Below are 24,470 nucleotides of genomic sequence, written 5' to 3' on the forward strand. Positions count from 1 at the left end.
CTCTGCAGGCACCGCAGCGCTGAGGAGCGCAGGGGTGCCGGAGAGGGGGTGATCGGTGTGCCGGGGCACTCACACCGCCACCCGGACGTCTCCCCGCTGCCTTTGGTCCCCCGGGCTTTCCTGTGCCCTGGCAATGCAGGCTGAGCCGCGGGGCCGGGGGTTCGGGTCTGGGGTGCCCGCCAGGCCAGCGGGGATGCGCCGTGCCCGACCGGAGCCGCGACTGCGGCTGCGGGGCCGCCCGGCTCGGTAGCCCAGAGCCGCAGGTTGCATCCGAACAGCACTTGACCAGCTGTTTTGTGCATTTTCTAATTTCGTGCAGAGCAGGGCAGCGGTCATAGAGGTAATCTGTAGATCCGTGGCTTTAAAGGATAAATTAGAGCATTGGATTTGATCCGTATTGCAGTGGATTAGAGCAACCTCTCCCCCCTCCCCTTCTCCTCCTCCCCCCCCCCCCCCCCCCCCCCCGCCTTTTCAATTCACTCCCCCCTCCTCCAGCACCACCTTTTTTCCCTCTCATGCAATACCAAAACTGACCCCGCCTGGCAGAGGGACTCTGCTCGGCGAGCGGAGCGGTGCCCACACCGCCGGCACACCGCGGGCGCCGCCGCTCCCCCCGACCCTCCGCAGCCCCTCCGGGGCACCGCGGCTGCAAGTACCCGCAGCAGGCGCCGGGCTGGGGGCACTCCTCCGGGCGCTGGGGAGCGGTCACTGCCCACGGGCTGTTCCTTTGTCCCGGCCCGGCCGCGACCGTGGGGCGGCGGCGGCGGAGACCGAGAGCGGCCCCCGGAGGGCATTTCCCGGAGGCAGCGGGGCCGGGACCCGGCAGGAAATGGAAGGATGAAGTGTGCAGCCGGAGCGGTGATGTTCCTTCTCTCCTTGCTTTCCCCTGCAGGAACGTAATCCGCAATGCTAGTTCTCAGGTTGCTCAATGTTGTCGCTCCAGCCTACTTCTTGTTCATCTCCCTAGTGACCTTCGTCCTCCAGATCTTTCTCTTCATCCCCAGCATGTTCAGAGACCCTTCCACCACCTCACTTTTCTCTCCTGCTCTGCTGCATGGGGCCCTCTTCCTCTTCCTCTCAGCTAATGCCTTAGGCAACTACGTCCTTGTGATCCAGAGCTCCCCCGAGGACTTGGGCAAGGGCTTAAACTTGGGCAAAGGATCCGAAGTGGTGGCGGACTGGCTGGATGGAAGCAGGTCCCCTGGTTCAGCCTTGCCCAGCACTCACTTCTGTAGACTGTGTGCCAGAGTCACCCAGAGGCATGACCACCACTGTTTCTTCACAGGGAACTGCATTGGGAGCAGGAACATGCGAAACTTCATCATGTTCTGCCTCTACACCTCCCTGGCTTGCCTTGATTCCCTGGTGGCAGGCATGGCTTACATTTCTGCTGCACTCTCCATGTCCTTTGCAAACCCACTGGCCTTCCTCACTCTGCTGCCTCATTCCATCAGCCAGTTCTTCTCAGGTAAGGACTTCTTCCTCGGAGATGAGGAGCATGTTCCTCCTCCCGGATGCCTGGGTTGCAGGGGATGTGATCTTCCTCTGGTAGCTGTGTGTGGGAGCTGTGGTGGGGAAATGGGCCAGAGGGACAATTGTCTGTGTTCAACAAATCCCTCTTTGCAGGCTAGAGACAGCCTTTGCAAAGGACTTTGCTTCACCTGAAGTAGAGGCTGGGACTTTGGGTTGCAGACAGCCCTATTTCTAATGCATTAGGCTCTGGAAAATGCCCCATAGCCAGCTTGCCGGTGATAGAATAGGGCTATCTGTCATGCAGGAAGTGTATTGCAATTAGATGGAGGAGAGGGATTTCCTCTTTGTACTGCAGGTGAGGGGGATCTTTTGCCTGGCCTGCATGCAGAGGTAGGGAGGAGTGTAGGTTTTTGTATCCTATAAGTCTGCAGGTTCCCCTTATCCGGGTCAAGATATTCTCATTCTCTTCACTCAGATCCACTCCACCCCTTCACTGTTACCAACCTCCTGCCTTCTGGCTGCACAAATTTACGGAGATTTTGCCATTCTTCAACACAGGAGAACTGGGGTTCAGGCAACAGAAACCAAGAGAGGAGTTAATATGCCCCGATTAGTTGTTTTAGTTTAGCTATTTTTTTAATTTAATTAACTATTTTTAAATTTCATTAACTATAGTTAATTATAGTTTTATTTAATTATTAACAATTAGTTAATTATGACATGATTAATATGGCATCTCTTGTCACCTGGGTCTGGGACACAAGCCCACAGAGAGCCAAGGAAAATTCTCTATGCCTCTCTTTGCAAGAGCTCCACGTCAAAAGCAAATATCTCTTTCTCCTTGTCCCTATACCTTGCCTTTCCTTCCGCTTCTTCCCCTTTCCCCTCTCTCTCTGCCTTTCAATAAATCCCCACAACCCTTCCCCTGCCCCCTCCTGATTCTGCTCCCATAACTCTTTCTGTGCTTCTTCACCTTTCAACATGCCCTGAAACTCTCCAACCTCAACCTTTCTCTCTCCAAACCCAGGAGCTAGATAAAACCTGGTCTCAGATAAGGGACTATGCTGACAGCCTAAACTCTTGCTCTGTCCTGGAAGTGACTGCTGGAAATGCCATTTCTCCCTCCCTACCCCCGCAAGCAGCTCATGTCTTACACGCTTAGATCAGCTTTTGTTAGACTAAAATACATATCCCATATATTTTAGCTTTGCAGCTTCAATAAGCAAGGCCTGGAGTCTGTTTTGGCTTGTGCACTGTCACCAGAAATGTTGAATGGGATCTGAGTGTGGAGTCTCTGCTGCTGGGAATACAGGAGCCAGAGAGGCTGCAGCTTGCTGTTCAGATTCCAGGCTGGGCTTGCAGGATTGCCATCTGAAAACAAACAATATCTCTCTACTCGGCAAATGAGCAGATTTGTCATGGTAATCACTGAGAGACAATAAACACGAAATCCTGCCATGGCATTTTTATGGAGTCATTTTTCCAAGTGGAAGAATTTTTGCAAATAGAGTTACATGCGCTTCACTAACATTAAAAACACTGCAAATGTTTTTCCCTTGTGCCTCAGCTCAGCACAGCAGCCCGGGAGGGAGAGCAGGGGTGTGGGAGGAGATTAGCAAGGAATTAGTTCTCTGACTCTGAGGATCCATCTGCACCGAGCTGGGCTCTGGCATGTGTTTGAAGAGCCACTCAAGTGCCCCAGCTCTGGTGTCAGCAAGTGCAGTGCCAAAGACAGCACGTGGGCAATGGTTGAGAGGGACACGGGGGGCTGGGAGCCAGAACACCCTCTGCAGGCAGCAGCTCCCACCCAACCTCTAGCTCCGTCGGGGTGAAAACTGCTGCCTCACAGAGCAGTATACGGTTGTCTTGGTTGCTTGGGAGGCAGGGCCTCCTGGGTTTCTACCAGCACACTTAACCTCCAGTTCGGGAGAGAAAATCCCAGCCCAGAATAGTTGTCTATATAATATTTTTCAGCTAACATAACTATTACTTTAGCGTTGTAGGACCTAAACAGAGCATTGCTATAGTACGGAAAAAACTTTACCTTTCTTCTTCTCCATCATGCCCTCTGCACTGGAGGAGGACTAAAAGGAGGATGAAGGGTGAATCTGCTGGGCTTATGTCAACTGAGTGTTCACTGCTTTCATGCTGGGAAAATTTTCAATTGGCTTATTCTGCCCAGACTTTGCTTGGACACGGATTTCAGAATCTGACCCAGAGTCTATGATTTCAGCCTGTGATTCAGCTTTTCTAGCATCGATAATGTATGGCAATAAGACTGAGATCACACCACGTCAGTTAGAGCAAAAGTGAATCTGAGTATAAAATGGACTGTGGTGATGATGGACAAATGGAGGGCCCTTTTGTAAACACAGGTCAGATTGGATCCACAAAAGAAATTCTAAAAAATGCTTTATGTAGGTAACCTGAATTAAAAAAATCATATATCTGAAGAGCATGGCTCAGAGATGTTAATATTTGCAAGGGGAATCAAGGATAATTACTTTCTTGATGTTAAATTTCATCCGATCATAGAAATAAAGCTTACAGCTGCCTTGTAAAGGCTCTAAAGAAAATAGCTATCTTTCTCCATATCCTACCTGAATAGGAGCTGTAAGAAAGAACAAATGTCTGTCCCAGTCTGGTCCAGTAAAAGAGGGGCAGAGAAACCCACATTTAGCTTAATCTATCTACCTGATAGATTAAGTTATTCTGACAGAATTAGTATGAGGATTTTTCATCATCCCAAGGGGCTTGTTCTTCCCTTGCTGTATTGCCTACGAAGCCCACTGAGCTGAATGGGATCTAATGAGAAGGGAAAGATGACATTGCATTTAGGAAGAAAACGGAATGACTTCTGTGCCTTTTCAAGTGAGGACAGCCTCTGAAAGCTTGAGGATGTAGTTAGTGTCCTTACAAATCATCCTCAGAGAAGCCTGCTAGCTGAGCCCAAAGCTTGATGTGATTGTCACAGCTCAGCCCCTATCTCTCACTTACAGCACTGCCAGGTGGAGAAACTGGGATTCACAGACTGCAAAACCAGATGACACCACCTAATCCAGCCTTCTGTGTAAGAGGCAAGAGATGCTTATCCAGCCACACTTGCACTGAACTTCAAACTGAAGCAGCCATGTACCCGTTTTATGCACCACACCTCTACCTTCCGTGTAATCCCTGCTCTAGAAGAAATGCTCTCGTAGGGCCTTAGAGGAACAGGAGCTTTCACCTGCCTGAGCCTGTCTGCCCCGTAGTCTTCCAGAGGGACAGGAACCAGTGAGAGGACAACCGCTATTTATACCAGTATTGACACACATTTCATTTGCTTTCTGTGCCTGTGTATAAATATGGATGTTTAATAATATACCAACATGCACAGAATATGTGTGTACACATTCATATGCACACACAGAGTTATTATTTTAATGGGTTTAGATCTGCCTATGCACTGAAAGGTCACCCAGTGATACCTGCTATTATACTAATATCTTCCAGAAGGAGTTCTAAACTCATTGTAAAGGAAGGGGCCCACAGACTATTTTTATTTAACTATATTCAACATAAATACATACTACAAAAGCTGTTGAATTAGGAGCTTCTGACCTACAAAGTATTTTGAGTATTCTAGCAGCAGCTTTAAAAAGGGTATTTAGATTGTATTTTGGAAAGTTTTCTGTTTCTTGCATTCATATGAAAACTGCCTGTGCCCAATGGTAGAACAGTAATTTCTGTTTTATTTTTCCTTTAATGTTTTTATGTATATATACACATGCACATAGCAATATAAGAGAGAGAGAAATACCAGTATTAATGCACACGGTAAAGCTTCTGGAAGCATCTACATGCTGTAGGACCCACATCTTTTTTCAAAAGGAACCTCGAAATCTTAGATTCACTGTGATGAGGGAGTAGATCCTTAAATGAATTAAACCAAACTTCAGAATAGTGCTGAAGTCTTACAGATATGTTTCACTTCTGACTGAATTTGACCCTATAATCTAGAATATAACAGCAATAACAGCAAAGGAGAAGTGTACGGAGACCATTATCATTTTATTATTTCCCCAGCAAGGTCCATTGCATCAGATGCTACAAAGGAAACAATTTTACATAGTTAGAGGAACCAGCCTGTCTTGCTCCTAACTCCGTGAGACAATATAGGCAGCTTATCTTGGTGCTGAGTGTTACACTGGCATGTGAAGTGTGTCTGAACTCTTCCTCTCATTGTCCTCCCTCCCCCTGACTCTTGTCCCACAGGAGCTCTCCTTAGCTCTGAGATGTTTGTCATCCTCATGCTCTACCTCTGGCTTGGGATCGGACTGGCCTGCGCTGGCTTCTGCTGCCACCAGATGCTGCTGATCCTTCGTGGGCAGACGCGGTACCAGGTGCGGAAGGGGATGATGGTAAGAGCCCGGCCCTGGAGGGAGAACCTGCAAGAGGTCTTTGGCAAGAGGTGGCTGCTAGGACTTCTCATCCCTGTGCTGAACGTGGGAAGTGACTGCCGTAGGCAGAAAGAGAAATAAAATCCCTGGGAACGTGCGTGTGTATCCCATGCGCATAACACCTTCCCTCTTCTCTCCCACTGTCTCCTGGATCACTAAAGAGCTGGGCTACTCCATCTCTCGGGATTGCAGTCTCCGTGGGAAGAAATGACTGGCTATCAAACGGAATAAATTTAGCATATTAACAAGGAGATCACAAACCACGTAGATGAAGAGTTACTGCAGCTTAGTAGTCACATCACTGCACCTGCGTATGTGGCAACAGCCTGTGAACTAGCAGGAAAATTAGTCAGACCCTTCTGTGGCTTCCTGCCTTACTTCTCCAGCCCCCAGCCTCATTAGCCACCCTCTATAGTCCCTAATGAACCGCAGCAGGAGCTTCAGAGAGCTTGGGCTGTTGTGGTAGACTGCAAAAAGGGTGTCTGTTCCATAGGAGGGATTTGCAGGGTGCCTTTTTTGGCTCTTACATACTTGAGGTGACTTCATAGTACTGAGAAGCCTTTAATGACAGAACTGCAATGCAAACAAGCTGCCTAGGAGCAGGATATGCACATGGCTAATGTGGCAGGCAAACCTCTCCAGAGGCTAGAAAATCAGGGAGAAAAAGAGAAATTCAGAATTTTTCATTTCTGTTCTTGATCTGCTCCCTATGCAATGATATGTCAGGACTGCAGCTCTGCTACTTATTTTTAGCAGTCCTTTGCCCAATGACACAGTCCAGGCAGAGCTGCCCTTCTGACGGGGAACAGCAAGCAGATAAATCACAATCAGACAGAGGCACAAGGAGAGGAAACAGCAAAGGTGAATGAAAAGGCTGTGTCTGAGAAGCTGTGAAATAAGGCAGGCTATGCCTGCCTGGGAGAGAGAGAAAAGCAAGTGTGGATACACAGCGAGCTGTCAGGAGGGTGCCAGGAGCCCTGCTGATGTGTCTGAACCCTGATGCATCACCCTCTTGCAGGGGGCACCTGCACCATTAATGCTGTGAAGAGCTCAAAATCCCAGCAGATGGGGAGGTTTTCCAGCCGGTCAGGATGCTTCAGTTTGCACTAAAACAAACAAAAAGATGTTTACCTCCGACATCCCTGCCACACCATATTTATAGGCTCTCCAGGGCAATTCCCTCTTGCACTGCCGCAGAGGGGTAAATTCATCCATGTTATAACTCCATTAAGGAGGTTAATGGAATTACTACAGGGATTAATCAGCCTAATGCGTTGGTTGTTTTCTAGCTGCAGCAACAGCCCACGAGATCAGTGCTGAGATCCTGTGCTAATAGGTGCCTTAAGAAAGGATATCCTGACATCTCTACCAGGATCATAGTACTGGATTCCCCAGCAGCTGCAGCAGGAAGCCTCCATTTTGGCAAACTGCATCAGCTTATGTGGGCTGGATGAGAATCCATTGCTTCTCCTTAACAGGCTGGGGAGTACGCGGACAAGTCATTGAAAATGTTATTTCTTCCCCAGAAACTCTCTCAATGCATCCCAGGTACGGGAATGCACTTGCTTTCATTCCTGCATTTCTCATGAGCCAGAACAGAGGCACTCATTCCTACAGGCTTTGTAACCATCTTATACCACTTGACACTTGCATACACGTTTGGATCAATAACAAACAAGGTCTATCGTGACGAGCAGAGTAACCATGAAAACATACTGGAAAAACCCTTAGCTGTAAAATTAAAACATGTAGGATATATGTCCTTCCACATTATGTGTGTTCGCATGAACGCACTGCTGTTTCCATGTGTAATATGCTGTATTTCACTAACAGTGAACAATAAAGAGTGTTCTGCTTTTTTACATGAGCTGTATTGTGCTTTTTGACAGCTCATTAGCTGTCTGTGGACACTGGTTACAGCATACACACGGACATGTTGAAGGAAAAAGTTAGGGTTTGTTTATTGGCCTTGCCAATAATTCATCATATGAGTTTGGACAAGTCCTTTCATCCTTCCTGCTTTAATGTAATGACCAATATAAAATTAGTCTAATAACCAACTTGCAGACCCATTCTAATTTCTATTTCTAAATTACACTATCAACCTCAACTGAAAGCTATAGAAAAATTAAGCTATTACCATCACCCACAAACAGCATCTTGATGTAAATTGTTCCTTACTGGCACAATGACATCAAGGTGAGCAGACAGTCACCTTGTCGCTGCATCCAAAGCCAGCGCCTTGTGCCATACACCTTGCCTTGGAAGGATTCCCAGGATTATTCTTATTCCACAGACTGGTTGATCCAGCTTCTTCTCTTTTGTCTGTTTCTAAAAGCAACAGGCTCCAAACATTTCAGCAGCAGCTTCCTCACATCAACAGAAATTATGGTTTGACACCCTCTCCCTCTGCCTTTGATGTTTGTTTGGCACTGCAGTCTCATGGAACACAGCACCCGCAGCCATGCTGCCTCAGGCTTAAGCTCTTCAGGGCTGCATGCCGAAAAGGGCATAACCAACTCAGAGTTCTGGTGGGGCACTCTGCAAGGACAGCCCCCACGCAGCACAACAGGATTAGCTGCCCACGAAGGCCGTTGCCTCTTCACACCAGGGTTGGATTGCACCCTGCCCTTGTGTCAGGGTCACAGATGTCTGCCCTCACTGTGAAGTCTCAGTCCTTGCTGGAGCACAGGCAAATCGCAGCTTGAGTAACTGCAGCACAGTTCCACACAATTATTCTTTCTGTCAGGCACCTGTGTTCCTGGCTGCAAATTGTTGTATCATCATTTTATGCAGCCAAACAGTTTCTTTGCAGCAAACTACTGGATTTCAGCAGTAGTGGTGGGACTTTCAGATGGATACAGCCTTTACAGTTATGATCTTCTGGGATGAAAAGAGCTATAAAAATGTAACATTAGGCTGACCCTGTATATTGGCTTATTTCTCTGCTTGTTCCCGACTGTGTGGAGTGCCCTATTTGGGGTAGAGTAGTGGTTCTGCGGGAGCAGTTGAGAGTAGCTCTAATTATCCAGCCACCCTGACATCTCTTCCTTGTCATACTTGTGCGTCCACTTACAGAAATCCTTGGCAAGAAAATGTAACAGGGCTCAATGACTGTGAACAGAACCTTTGCTATTAGCTATGATTTAGTAAATGAAGGCTGAGCTCAATGGCAATGTCATAAATTCTAAATCTGTTCAATGGCTCTAAAGTTTCAAAAGGATAAATAATAAAAGCTTCTCATTTTCTGCACTTAGAGAGCCATTACTTATTATTTGCATTTTATTACATAGCAGCTGCAATAACAAATGTATTTTGGAACATGATTTATTGTGACAATGTTCTAAATACTTATAAATGTTTTAAAAATAAAACACTTTGGGCTTCTCTGGAAAATCAGATGAGCATCAATTCTTCTCTAATGATGCTAGTGGCTGAAGTAAAAGATTCCTATTGCTTAAGATGTTGGACAGAAACTACACACTTTTGCTTAGTGGCTTGTCTATTAGCTGTGTGGCTATTTGAAAAAAAATGGTGGCACCTCTAAGGTCTCAGAATTCTGCCCAGTGACAGCATAAAACAAATTAGGGGATGCAACTGTGATGCAAGACAGAAGTCTGATGTTATGTGTAGTAAGAATCTCACACAAAATAAGTAGATGGCTTTCCTCTTCAGACTACACTATTAGGCAGTGCTCGAGACCTGCATGCAAAAGGTCTCCATTGGATATCCTCAGAGATTATAGAGTTAAAAATTGAAGAGCCTCAAGCAATAAGGCACAGGGAACATATGAGAAAAAGATGACGTGAAATAGCGTTTATCTTTTTTAAGAAAGAGCCAACTAAAGAGAGATGATCACAGTCTAAAAATACCTGCAAGGAGACAGAATAGATGAATGAGGAAATTCGTTAACTGTAAGGAAATAGCTGGAGGAGGACGGGCAGTCTTGGATTGAGAGAAAGAAAAGCTAAGGTCACAGCTTAGGGTATCTATCTTTAAAACAGTCAGAAGAGAGCAATCGAAGAAAGTAGCCCCAGTGAGAGCAGAAGTGATCTGATGTTGGTAGGGATGATGGACTGGGAGCCATCAGGCGGTGGGAGGTATGGCAACAGAATTCAAGTTGTCTTCATTGATTGTTGACTGAATGGACACAATGAAAGGCCAGACTGAGAAAACTGATTTCTGATCAATTTCTGCACAAAACATCTCAAATCCCCAACAGAGCCAGAAAGGTTTTTTCTCTTGAACAGCAAATGATATTACAAGCAGCAGGTGCAGGGGTAGAACTCTTCAGCAGCAACAGCAGAGTCTTTATAGTTCCCTTCAAGTTAATTAAAGATTAGCCAGAACTGTTATGATTGGAGTAAAGCAATGGCCTACTTGCTCAGTAGAAATAAATAAAGGGAGAAGAAAATGTAAAGAATATGTGGAGTTTCTGTGCCCTGCTAGATATTGAAATCAATGGAAACACAATGTCAGATAACTTATATTAAGACAACTTATGTTAAGGAACACTAAGATGTTCTCTAATAACTACATGTCCATGTTGAGGTTCTCTGCTTTTCCAGCTCTTTTCCAGCAAGCTGGGGGAATAAGGAGTCCTGACCAGCAAAGGTCCTCACGGTATCATGTATTGATCCCATGATTTTCTTCCCCAGGGAACACCTATAACACTCAGAAAGATGGATTTGTCTGATAAAACTTTGATTAATAAAGCCATTTATTACACTAAAAAAACACTTGATTGAGATTTTGGAAGTCAAGGCAAAGAATTTTCCCTTTTCTCTTCAAGCCACAGTATAGGGTATCAAAAAATCTTTCGGACCCATCTATCCATGTCTCTAAACTGGTATGCACTAGACTGCAATTTTATGAGTGCTCTAGCTGTCTTCCCTTACGTGCCATTGTCACTAACCATCCAAGGAAATAAGACAATTTCTGCATATGAAGCCATGAAAGAAGGCACAAGAAAATAAAGGGACTTGATGAAAAGGTGGCAACAAAGTTTTACTAAGCTGCCAGTGATACAGTTCATGGAGATCTAAAAACTCTTTTAAAGACTCTGGAAACAAAGCTCAAACAAAATCCCATATTTTTCATGCCAGGAGGAAAGGTGAAATTTCAAATCAAACTAGAAGACCCGGTTTCTGACTGCCATAATTTGAGTTATAGTTTGGGTATGAGTTCAGCCCACCACCACCTCAGATCATTCCGTTGCTTTAGGTAGTCAGAAATTTGTCCATATAGTCAATGCAGCTGGCAGGCACAGTGGGCCTGAGCAGAGCCAATGTCCTGCTGCAAGAGATGCCATCAGCTCAGAAAGAAATGTTACTATCCGGGCTGTCAACAGCACACTAAAAGCCCCTTACCTCAAGCAACGATCTTTCAAGTAACACAGAAGCTTTCTATCAGATCCAGGTTTGGGGTAGAAGAAATTCTGTAATCAGGCTGGAGGCAAACACCACATCTCTCCCTTTGACAACCTCTTTTTGGCTTTGTGTACTGACCATCCTTATGAATTAATTTGCCCAAAACTCGTCCAGCATCATCCAATCAGCTACTGGCATCTTCTGGGAAAGAATGAATTTCAGCAGGGGCTTGTTAGGTTATGTATTACATTGATGGGGAAACGGTAGAAAAGTGGGAAATATGTGAAGGAGGGTGCCAACCCCGCCTACGAATTGTAGGATGATGGACAAACTCAATAGGAGCCTGCAGAATAAGATGGCAGCATTTCAGACTGCATATGGAGATGAACTTTCAGAAAAATAAATAAATTAATAATAAAAAAATTACAATGAGCCTTTCCATGGTGCTCGGATGTAATAAAGACGTGGAGTATTATATTCAGCTTTGCCTTCATTAGTTAAACCAGATGGAGTTCACAGAAAAGCCATAAATTATTAAGAAGGTGAGAAATGGATTTCTAAAGGGGAAAAATGGTTATATTTGCCTGGCTTAGGTAACTACAGCCAAAGTGGATGTGAGGAAAATGTGGCAACCATCCATGTGTTTTGGAGGGTGGGAGAAATAATTCTTGTTGGATAAACAAGCATCAACTAGAAATAGAGCTCAATTTAAGAAAAGGAAATTACATGTTAACATCTCAGGAAATATTTTCAAACTGCAGTTCTTCCACTGTCAGCCTTAGAATAAGCTTTGGTTGGGGAAGCTGAAAACTTCACATCTAGGAAGCAGCAAGAACTGAAAAGAGCAAACCGCAGTGAACAGGAAACTGCCTGCATCGCTGGAAAACAGTGGTAGAAAATAAACCAGAGGAACTTCCACTTTTTACCTAGTCAAGCTTAAGCCAAGAGGAGCTAAATACTGATCATACTCACCTGAGATTTGTTTATATTATTATGACCCTTTCCTATTCTGCATTGCGCTTCTCACCATCTCAGCTAAGAGTATTTATTAGTACCGGTGCTTTATTCAACAGAAGTAACATGAAATACAAATAGTTGTGCAAATAAAGTAATTATATATAGGGATATGTGTTGAAAGAAGCATAAACTACTGTTTTGGTCTTCTCTTTATAAGGATGGGATAAGAGAATGTCATTCCCACATGGGTTGTGTGTGTAAATGCTACAGCAATGATTGACAAACAGCAGAGAATATTATATATAATGTTATATCCCTAAAGTAGTTTTTTATTAATTTATGAGTTATATTTCTCAGCTTTTCAATAGGACTAAGAGATACTTAAACTGCTTACGGTTTTACCCACTTCTGTACTTTCAAGTACTGCCTGAATGACCACTCTGTGTACGTATACTGAAGAAAACGTATCTCTATTTCTATTTGATTTTTTTTAACCTTTAAATGAACAGTTAGGTATGTTAACTTCCATAACACAACTTTCAGATGGTTTGGAGAAACACTGCATGTTAAGAACTTCTGGAAATATCAGGACCCTTAAATAGAGGTCAGGGAGGGAGAAGGAGGGTGGTGAGCATGCGGCTATGTGGTACTTAGTTGCTGACTGGGTTTAAACCACAACATAAATACATGCAAACTGAGACATGAAATAGATTTAAGATCACTTTCCAATTCTGACATCATTTTAAGATACTTTTCATTCTTCACTCTTGCTCCGTCTCCCTCTCCTTACGAATCTAATACGGGGAACATTTTTGATGAAACACAGCAGGTCATGTAGAAAAGATTTACGTGGAAGACCTGGGAGACCGTCACAGTATCCGAGAAATACCAAAGAGGAGAAAGCAGACATTTCATTAGCTCAGCTATTATTATATATGAATCAACTAGAATGACCTTTCATACTTGTTTGATAAAATTTACTTACTGAAACCCCAGTGGCAATGTAACCAATATGTAATTTAAATTTCCACCAAAAGCCTAAAATTAAGGTTTACATTTAAGTTGAAGTGTTAAGAGGCTCTATGGACTTTCAGTCCCCATAGGAAGTCCCTGAGACATTAGAAGCGTAACTCTGGTGGTCAGATGTCTCCAGTACCACATGAGAGCAAGTAATCCTTTTGCAGTCAACTCGCTAAATTTCAAGTGTTTTAACAAATGTGAATTTTGGGAGGGATGCTCAATCACTTGGGTTATGTAGGTACACAAATAGCAAGACTGTGCCCCTAAAGTTTCTTCCAGGCATACAAAAATTCTGCTCATGAATGAACTACTACAGATTACAAGCCATCTGAGAGAATTACAAATCTTTATCCTGCCTTGAAAGTCAGTCCTTACAAACCCTATGTCCTGATCTTTTTCACCTTGGAATTTGACAAATCCCAGTGTTTCTCTAACAAAATTATGCAAACTGTGTAAACACAGATAAGCAAGCAGGACAGAAGCTCCATGGCTGAAGAGACAATAATGAAAATACTCAGTCCTACTAGTTGCAGAGCACTGTAGCTCAGCGTGGGAAAAAAGATTTGAGCATATTCTTAGCTTCAAGCATATTCTTAGCTTCAAGCATAGACATAGTCCCAATAACTACAGCTGCACTCTTCACACCTTCCATTTTACTCATGTGTTTCTCAGCTCTGTTGGCTAAGCTGCAGTACTCAGTGTCTTCCAGGACTGTATTGAGGGACTTTTTCTCATTTCAAATACTGAAACTTTTTAGATACAAGATGTAACATCTGATAGGCCTTCAGCATTTGACCCCAGTTTCACATGTTGCATTACTACAGTTACATGAACAGGTTTACATGCTGGGGAGGAAAATGACGTGTGGGTATAAATTAATACATGAGTGGGGCGAGACAGATGTCTCCTTACACAACGAAAGGTTTTTTTAGTGCCTGTGACACAGTCAGCTAACACTCTCTTCACTCCCCTAGCCTATCAGCCTTAAGATATTTATAATAATTTCCTTGGATAGGCACAGAAGTAGAATTTTAGTCCCCTATATTACTTACTTCCAGTTTCCCAAACAATAAGGAACCTCTCTTTATGCTCATTTGTGGAATATATTATGAGAAATTAACCCAGTGAGTGTATAGTTTATTTACATGACATAAAATACAGGTTAGTATAACCACATAGATGTTCAGCCTTTAGAAAATCCAGCACCAGAAGCATGACAGCCCATAGCCATAACTTGTAATAAATACCAATATTGCAATTCGTATACAAGAAGCTTAAAGAACTAAACAAGTACTGTTTTTTCATATTACAGCTGAGAAGATCAAAGTTCCTTTTCTTAAGGTGAGACAAGGAGCAGAGCCTGGGGCCACCTCAATTCCAACCATATGTTATTGTTCGAAATATTTCATGCAGCCGTAGCAATGCTGGTGCCAAGTGCTTTTGAGCTGGGTACAGTTTGCAGGATTAAAGCCACAAACTTAAGCCTACGGCATACTTTCTGGTTGGAGGAAAGAGGAGGGGAGAAGAACAAGCACTCAATGAAAGCAGTGAATACATCTCCACCATCAAAACACATTTCTGCTTATACATCTAGATCAAACGGAAAAAAGAAATCTTTGTGGTTAAAAGTACTGCCTTCAGATTCTTTAAATGAAACCTGAAAAACTGCTTTAGGACACTGTGTGGATGGTTATCTTAAAATCTGTGAGAAAAATCCTTGGTAACATTGCTGTTCAATATTCTTTCCCTTTCCTCTGCCTTTGTTTTCCTCCTCCTTTACTAACAGCTGCCACCTACTTATGGCATTAACTTTGCGGAATTTACTTCATCTTTTCCACTTTCTTCCCCTCAAATTGCTGAGAATTTAGGCGTCAGCCATATGGCAACCAGTTCCTTACTCAAATTTCTCTTATTTTATGTTCTACCTGATGAGACTGTTTAGACTGCAGAAGAGGAATGGAAAATTACAGTGCATTGAGAACGGTGTATGATTTAAAACATTTTGTCATGCCAACAAAATACTGAACATCAATAATAATCCCTAAAACAATATTGGGAGCTGATATTACACATCATAAATATCACATCTATATCAAGATTTTTTTTAATTAATAAGAAGGAGACATGGGCAAATCTCAAAGAAAGGAAAAAGTCCAAAGCGTATGTTAGACATGTCATAGAATCATAGAATCATAGAATAGTTAGGGTTGGAGAGGACCTCAAGATCATCTAGTTCCAACCCCCCTGCCATAGGCAGGGACACCTCACACTAAACCATCCCACCCAAGGCTTCATCCAACCTGGCCTTGAACACCACCAGGGATGGAGCATTCACAGCCTCCCTGGGCAACCGATTCCAGTGTCTCACCACCCTAACAGGAAAGAATTTCTTCCTTATATCCAATCTAAACTTCCCCTGTTTAAGTTTGAACCCGTTACCCCTTGTCCTGTCACTACAGTCCCTGACAAAGAGTCCCTCCCCAGCATACCTATAGGCCCCCTTCAGGTACTGGAAGGCTGATATGAGGTCAGTGCTATTGGTGCTTGCTGGACATCAAATGTGAACACAATTGCCAATATTAATTTCCTGCTGTTATGTGCACTCAAGTTAGAGCAGTTCTGACCTGGAGCTTGGGTGCCATGGAAATATCTGAGAAGAGTCCAAGAAGAATTGAGTGCTGCTATATTTGTTAGCATCCCAAACAGAAACAATTTCAGGCAGACAGAGACTTATTTTAGTCGCATTTATATTCTGAAGGGAATTTAAATTGATGCAGTAGCCCATTTACTGAAAAATTATGTGCTAAGGACTGACCTTGCATTAGAACAGGATGTGATGAAGAAATTACAAAAGCATGCCTAAAGTTCAGCTAAGCTGTGGTAAGAAATTGGGTGTTTTCCTTCCTTCCCCATACTAATGTAAGATGCAGGCAGTGGCCTGTTACTGTTACTGTCATTATTGTTTAAGATAATAGTGAATATTTGCAGGACTACTCAGTGCTTGTCTGTTAGTGAACCAAGTGCCAGAACAGCGAGATGAAGCAAGCATGCAGGTATTCCTCTAAGGTTTTCATACGTGAATAACAGACTGTCGTGGTTTAAAACCCAGTCAGCCACGCAGTCTCGCTCGCTCACCACCCCCCCTTCTTCCTTCACCCCCCCTCCTGGAGGGATGGGGAGGAGAACTGAAAGAATGTAACTCCCACGAGCTGAGATAAGAACAGCCCAGTAACTAAGGTATAACACAAATCACTACTGCTACCACCAAGGATAATAATGATAAGGGAAATAACAAGGGAAGAGAATACGATACCGCCTGCCAACCAAGCCCGACCGAGCAGTGAGTGCCCTTCCAGGTAATTCCCAGTTACATCCTGGGCATGACGTGTTGTGGTATGGAATACCGCTTTAGCTAGTTTGGGTCAGGTGTCCTGTCTCTGCTTCCTCCTGGCTTCCCCTCCTCCCTGGCAGAGCATGGGACTCACAAAGTCCTTGGTCAGACCAAACATCAGCATTATCAGTGCTGTTCCCAGGCCGAAAGTCAAAACCACAGCACTGCACCAGCTACTAAGAAGGAGGAAAAAAGACTGCTACTGCTGAACCCAGGACAGTATCCATCCCTTATTCCATACCATTCACATCATGCTCAGATCCCACACTTTCAATATACCATCGCTCTTACATATATACGTCCACATACACACACAGACAGGGAGAAAGAGACCATTTCTTAGTGCATGGACTAAAACCCTATAAAGCTGCTGAGTCCATTTGGTCCATGATGTCAGGTTCCATCTCTTGTAACAGTCTTTCAGGGCAGGAGAGACTGTGTGCATTGTTGGATCGTTGCCTGCTAATGCTGATCATTCCTTTACCGCAGAACTCATCTGGTTGTATCAAAGTTCGTTCTCTGTTGCGATGGTGGTCGGAGGGAAGTCAGGGCTTGACTACCTTGAATCATATGAAATGAAAACTTGATAAAGAAAAGTACAGTACCTGTTCTGCTAATGCAAGTTTTTTTCATTTTGTGCCCTGGACAGAGAAAATACTTTGTATTCTAAAGCAGTAAGTTCTTTACTGTGGAGGTGATGAGACACTGGCACGGGCTGCCCAGAGAAGCTGTGGCTGCCCCATCCCTGGCAGTGTTCAGGGCCAGGTTGGACACGGGTTTGAGCAACCTGGTCTAGTGGAACGTGTCCCTGACCATGGCAGAGGTTTGGAACTAGATGAGCTTTACAGCCCCTTCCAACCCAAACCATTTGATGATTCAATGATAATAAATAAATAAATTCACAAATGAAATGTAACTTGTGTGCAAAATAGCAATCAGAAAACAAGATATTAGGTCAATGAAAATATTGTTTTTCCAAAAATTAGATGTTTACTTCTGATTTAGACTGTACTGGGAACATAAGCCAGATCAGTTTCATGATCAATGATTCTATTGTATTACAAGTTATTACTATAAAGTACAATGAGACAAGAACCTTAGCCCAAGCCCCACACTTGATAAACACTACCAGAGCAAATACTGGCTGTAAGTAAGGTACGATATGCTGAAACTGTGAGATCAAGAGAAACAACTTTGAGAGCCAACAAATCAGCATTGTGACGAGTGACTATTAATCCAAAATAATGAATGCTTATCACAGATATGATTAGACACACTCCGGTCAGATCTGTCATTATCTCAACCCCTCATGTCCCACGCTGGGCAGCAAAAGGAACTGTCGTGATTTAAAACCCAGTCAGTCATGCAGCCTCGCTCGCTCACCTCCTCCCCCCCCCCCCCTTCCCTCACCCCCCCTCCTGGAGGGATGGGGAGGAGAATCGAAAGAGTATAATTCCCACAGGTTGAGATAAGAACAGCCCAGTAACTAAGGTATAACACAAACCATTGCTGCTACCACCAATAATAATAATGATAAGGGAAATAACAAGGGAAGAGAGAATACGATACCACCCGCTGACCGAGCCCGACCGAGCAGTGAGTGCCCTTCCAGGTAACTCCCAGTTACATCCCAGGCATGACGTGCTGTGGTGTGGAATAGCTCTTTGACTAGCTTGGGTCAGGTGTCCTGTCTCTGCTTCCTCCCGGCTTCCCCTCCTCCCTGGCAGAGCATGAGACTCAGAAAGTCCTTGGTCAGACCAAACATTTGAGCAGTAACTAAAAACATCGGTGTTATCAGCTCTGTTCCCAGGCCAAAAGTCAAAACCACAGCACTGCACCAGCTACTAAGAAGGAGAAAAAATGACTGCTACTGCTGAACCCAGGACACAGACTTTATAATGACATGAAACAGGAAAAATTATACTGGGGGTAATTTTGCCCCCAGGAATTCAGGATTTTTGTTTTATTGGCATTCATCTGCTTCCACTCACCCAACTAAGCTCACTGATAAACTAACCCCTTTTGCATCCAATAGCAGTAGTGTCTCAGGCTGCTAGGTGTTTAGATGCTGGAGAAGCAGAGGCATTTGGAAAAAAAGCAAGCCTTAGAAACTTCAATAATGCTTCCCATAACCTTGCTGGCTCCAGGATCAGGCAGAGGCAGTGCAGGTAACACAGCTGGTTTAAGTTTGGCTGCAGAAAAAATGAATAGGGTAACAATTTTGATGTGCAGGCCAGCTTTATATTTGCATACCAGCCTTTCAAAAGAATAGATCCTTTGCCTTCAGCTTTGAGGCACATGTCCAGGCTGCCCAGCTTGATTCTGAACTGCTAGAAACCAGTCAGGGCCATTGTCATATCTGTGCTACAAGTCTACCCAAATGCTGCCATTGCAGACCATAAATGCTACAGCAACAGACCCTCAGTGCAGTTCACTGCTCTGCTCTGTTCCAGTTTGGGCTGGCTGCAGCTCCCATTACACATCTGGAGGCATTTCATTATCCAGATTATTATCTTCAAGCTCAGACTTGCCTTCCTTGCACAATTAGTGTGGAAACAAATGTTTCAGAATTCTTTCTGGCCATTTCTCACACAATTGAGGTCAGCAACACACTGTCAGACCTTCTCAGAAAGCGTGCTGCAAGCATGGTCAGCAATAGGATGTTGAAAATTAAGAGGCAATTTCACTTCGATGAAGACTATCTTATTCTGGCTTCCAAGCACGTTTGGACACTTTGTATAGCATTATCATTTGCATGGGAGACTATGCTTAGCAAGAATACAAAACAATAGGCATTGCTAACATTCACTCTGGGTAAAACAGCTTTCCTACTGTCTACTCATATTTCACACTTTCCATGTGAAACACTGCTCATCTCACAAAATAGTAGCTGCATTGAAGTCTGCCTCTGGCAAATGTAGAGCAAGGCCTACCTGGCATAGCCATGTTTTGCAGCAAACAAAAACCTTGCTTTTTTTTTTTTTTTAATTAGAACTTTTAGGGATATGATGAAAAAATGGTATTTGTACTCTTTAAACTAGCAATTTTCTCAGGAGATGCTGTTTCATCCTCACTCAGGAGCTCTCTATTAGTCTCATTCATTGCAGAGAACTGAGCAGTTCTGGCTGTCTATGCGGGCTTCTGTTCTCCAGCATGAGGTGATGGAACCACTCATCAAAGTTGGGGTACTATTTCCTGTAGAGGCAACCCAAAACAATCCGGGAGAAGGGGATGAGGGTAAAGAGAAACAACATCTTCCCCCACCCCCACAGTCCACACTATTTCCATAGTGCTTGAGATTCACTGAAAAATGAATGCTATGACTAATGCCGCAAAAGACTAAGCTGCCAGCCAAAATACATTTTCATTTCCAATAAAAACACAGGACTTTTCCATTGAAAACACATAAATTTTTCAAGCAGTCCTATCTCTTAAGAAACAATAAGGACTGGTTTTCTGTCTGTTATTGGATTTCTTAGTCTTGGTAACTATAAGTGGCCTAAAAAAACCCCTTACTATTGCTATGGAAAAAAGGTAAGACTGCCTAAGTGGGCATGGTAAGAGGCATTCCAGTTCCATTAAACTAACTCGATTAATTTAATTGCAGTAAGAACAAGAAGAAAACAATGAAGAAGTTGATGAGACTCCCCTTTTGGCCCTGGAAAGCCCACTTCCTCCATTTCTTAAAATGCACAAGATGCAGAAGAAATCCTTCTGCTGGCAGGGCTCCAGTTCAAGATGGAAATTACATTGCTGCAGTGCAGAATAGCAAAGGCATTTCACAAAAATTTTTGTTGAGCAATTAGAAAAAAGCCAGATGTATTCCTTGCGTATCATGACAACAGCTTGATTTCCACTTCAAAAAGTAATTCAGGCCATTTGAAACAACGGCTATTAGCCATTTTAAAGTCAGCAAGTCTGAATAAGTTGTGATGGAAAATTTAACAGGTGCTAACCAACAAGCTCTCTGGACCATCAATACTACTTCCAATGAATTTTAGACCACTAGGGAAGATTTCAGAAGGCTGAGCGGATGAAAGAACTAACAAGGCATCAGCTTTTCAGTGGGTAGGTAAACTGATCTGAATGAGCACAGGCTGGACACCTGAGAGAAAATAGTGGAATAACCCATAATTTGTGATTAATCAAGGACCTATAAAGCAAAAAAAATTAGAAGTGATAAAGCTTATAAGAAATAGAGCTGGTCAAATAAAATGAACACCTTATTTTGATGAGCAAGAATTAAAAATTGGTAAAGGACAAAGCCAACACAGATACCACATTTTACTTCTGTTGGCCATTTCTGTTGGGCATTTAACAGTGTGCCACATGACACAGACTGAAGCCAGAATCATACAAATCAAATGTATGCTGTGAAATGCATTATAACTATGCTTTCTGAATTGTATAGAGAGATCTACTAAACACTACCTTCGACTCTTATTTTGAAAATGGTATGAAACTGGCATTATTTAATATTGTTTTTAATAATTAGAATACAACGCAAAATTACCTTCAAAATCTAAAGACAAAAAAGTTTTGGTGAGAGAAGCAGAGGTAACTAATATATGCAATTGGTCACTTATTACAATCAATTTGTTTTGCTTTCTGGCTGCAAACTGCATTCAAAGGAGTGTGGAAACACATTTAAAGGACAGTTCACCAACTGCAGAAGCAACAGGTCCAAGGATGATTTAAACTTTCAATCTGATGCCATGGTCAAGGCTGCAATGAAAATTAAGCAGAATAGCAGTAGGGAGGGTTGATACTGGACAACTCTTCTAGCAATCCTGCTTTGCTATTAAAGTTACCGTTCCAATTAAAAATTAATTTAAATACATCTAAAGGATCCAAAGAAGAGTGCCACAGATGAATAAAGGATTCAAAAGACTTGACAGCTTAATCGGTTACTTTAAAAAAGAAAGCTGACGATTGACTTGTTCAGTTTGTAAATGCCTACAATGAAACCAGCAATGTCACAGCATGAGCTTCAGTTTAGCAGACAAAAGGCAAAAGATCTGACAGCTGGATACTGAAAGACAACAAATTCAGGCTTTATGTAAGAGGCACATTTTTAACAGTAAGTAATTATGTTTTGAACAATTTGGGTGGATTCTTCATCACTAGGAGCTTTCAAATCAAAGCAGGATGCTTCCTCTAAAAACACACTTTAGTTCAAACAGGAATTTGAGGAAGTCTTGGAAATTGCTCTACAAGAGAGCAGACTGAACACATGGTGTTCCCTTCTGCCTTCTGAATAGATTATACTGAAACACTTAGTTTATCTCATAGACATACTTCAAAGGAAGGACTGATTTAAGAAAGGAAGAGAAATTGTAATTTGGTCACTCTGGACCATGTAGTACACTTGGGGTTATATGGCTGTGTTTCACAGGGGCCCAAAAGGAAATATCACCCAGACACAGCAAGAGTGAACAGTTGTATAGGTAAGGACCCCACATTTCTGTCCCAGGAATTAAGAGAACAAAAGCAGTGACAGCATGCTGCCTTCAACCTCATGGATGCCAGAAATTTTTCATGCCAGAAGATTGCTCAGCCCAAGCCTGTGAGGGTACTGCTCCTTTCAGGCTCTTTGTGTGTCATGAGGACGAAAAACAAGACAGACGCAGTACACCTGAAAAAAGCAACTCATGTTTTTTGGCCTCGGTGAAATCAAGGTGAACAGGCCTGACATCCTGCAGATAGACTTCACCATGTAAACAAAAAGCTAGCCAGAATGGACAGATACCTGAGAATTTCCTGCTTCAATTGTACCCATACCTTTTAATAATACAAAATTTTGCAAACACTGAGTTTTCAGTCTCGGGGAATAAAATTACTTCAATTGACAGCACTCCTTTTTGGATTTAAAGTAATGAGATTCAAATTATTGCCTTGTCTGGTGCCGCATAAGAACTTTGACCAGAATCTCTTGTACCTTAGGGCAGGATCTCATGTCACAAGGCTGTTGGATATTCTGAGCATGACTGCCTAGTTCACACTGTAAGAGTCATCTCTGAACAAAGAAAAGACGGTAAAGATGGCCACATTTTGAAAAATGTGCTTTGGTGAAAAGCTGGTATACAGATTGAGTTAAAGAATGTTCTTCAAGAGAGAGAATAAAAAGATCCTTACTTCACAATTTAGAACTTGTGCATACACGGCTGACAGGATTAATATGCAGTGTAGGAGTTCACCCGCACAGACGGTGAGCATAATGTACAGTCATCACATAGAGATAACAGTTCCGAGGCGGAGAAATCTTTCCAGGTTGTTCATGACACATCTATGGCAATGGTCACCCATGACAATACATTTTTAGAGTTCTGTACAGCCCACATTTACTCATGCTCCTCCCAGAGACCCTTTAATTCATAGCATACTGTTGAAGCTCACGCGACTCTCTTTGGAGAGATAAATCATAGCACCACTTTTGGATCTGCACTTTCCCACATGGGCAACATGCTGTTGAGGAGCTGTATGTAAAAGCAAGCTTCTGAACAAAGGACTTCGCAGTTTAACGTCACTAAAATAACCCACAAACTTTTCAAGTATAGATTTTATTTCATTCATATTTCACAGTCTGTTTCTGTAAAGTTTTAGCAAAAAGGTCATGTTCTGTAACAGAGTAGGCTACTGCATTCAGAGCTGGCAACAGACTTCAAAAGTACAGAAAATGTTTACATTCCAACTAGAGCAGTAGAATTTCAAAAATACACAGTAAAAATAATCAAAAATACCAACATTTATTACAACTTAATAGAAAAACAGCAGTCTGTGTGAACCATCAACCTACCCTGCCTGCTAGGTGTCAGCAGCAACCGAAGCCACAGCAGGCCATCTGACTGACTCTTTAGACTGGGACTGCTGTCTTCAACTAATTGGTTAATGCAAAGTTTTGCTGCTTCAAAGGTCCAAAAAATTATCCGCAGGTTCACTGCTTACAGGTTTCCAATCAGAGAAGCTAATGTTTCTGCTCAAATCATCCTACCCAGAATAAGGACCTGTTCTGGTCCTGATGTAGTCAACTAATTTTCTCAACGCAGTTCCAAGCTAAACTATTTTACTAAATTGCAGCTAAGAAAGGAAAGCCCTTATTGTTTAAAGGTTTATCAGGGCTTCCAGGAATAAAGGCAGCTAAGAGAATCTAAACAGAATGGTACTTGATGACATTATCTATCACTAGGGGCCTTCGACATCCTTTTTTCATAGATGTTGCATCAAGATTTGCAGTTATCTAGAGATATGGTTCCTAAGGGGCCCAGATTTACATGTAATAGTTCCAGAGTGGATTTTTCTAGTTCAGCAAATACTATTTAAGTCTGGACTGATGCCCAGTAGGAGACTTCTAACCAGCTGCTGAACTTTAGTCACAGATTTATTGAATATGTATTTATGCAAATTATACCAGCTGAAAGGCCCATCAGCTATAAGCACACCCGCACCAGCCCACCCTCAGTGCTGTCAGGGCAAAAATTACATGCAATTCTGTGTTGACTATGAGACATTTCTATCAGCTATAGTCTCCTTAAGTCAAAAAGTATTACAATGCAAGGCTAGCATTTCCTTCCTTTTACTCTGTCAGAACAGTGGAAATAGGATGGAGGTCACCAGCAGACCCACTTTTTCTTGTCTCAAACAGCTAAGACTGGACTTTTTTTCTGACTTGCTTTCATTTCTAGGTAGCCTATCATGTTTTCTAGGACAATCAATTCCTAAAATATATATATTCTGAACTTCAAAGTCTCCTCTCTATTTGATGGGTAGAATAAGAATTTTAGGAAAAGTAGGAAAGATATCCTATGTATTTTCTCACACCTC

General features: G+C 42.9%; 1 protein-coding gene across 1 annotated transcript; it reads left to right on the forward strand.

Annotated features, from left to right (window-relative positions):
* Positions 1 to 702: 702 nt before the first annotated feature.
* ZDHHC22 (zinc finger DHHC-type palmitoyltransferase 22) lies at positions 703 to 6,562 on the forward strand. Its single transcript, XM_065685123.1, has 2 exons — positions 703 to 1,468; positions 5,728 to 6,562. Exons 1-2 carry the CDS (start codon positions 907 to 909, stop codon positions 5,991 to 5,993), a joined length of 828 nt encoding a protein of 275 aa, XP_065541195.1. The 5' UTR covers positions 703 to 906; the 3' UTR covers positions 5,994 to 6,562.
* The last annotated feature ends 17,908 nt before the right edge of the window (positions 6,563 to 24,470 follow it).

This window comes from Lathamus discolor, chromosome 6 (genome assembly GCF_037157495.1).
Source record: "Lathamus discolor isolate bLatDis1 chromosome 6, bLatDis1.hap1, whole genome shotgun sequence".
Lineage (NCBI taxonomy): Eukaryota > Metazoa > Chordata > Aves > Psittaciformes > Psittacidae > Lathamus > Lathamus discolor.

Excerpts from the sequence above, each read along its gene's own strand:
- ZDHHC22 (XM_065685123.1), top strand. The coding sequence starts at position 907 with ATGCTAGTTCTCAGGTTGCTCAATGTTGTCGCTCCAGCCTACTTCTTG. Across the intron at positions 1,469-5,727 it reads CATCAGCCAGTTCTTCTCAG|GAGCTCTCCTTAGCTCTGAG; the intron begins GTAAGGACTTCT and ends CTTGTCCCACAG.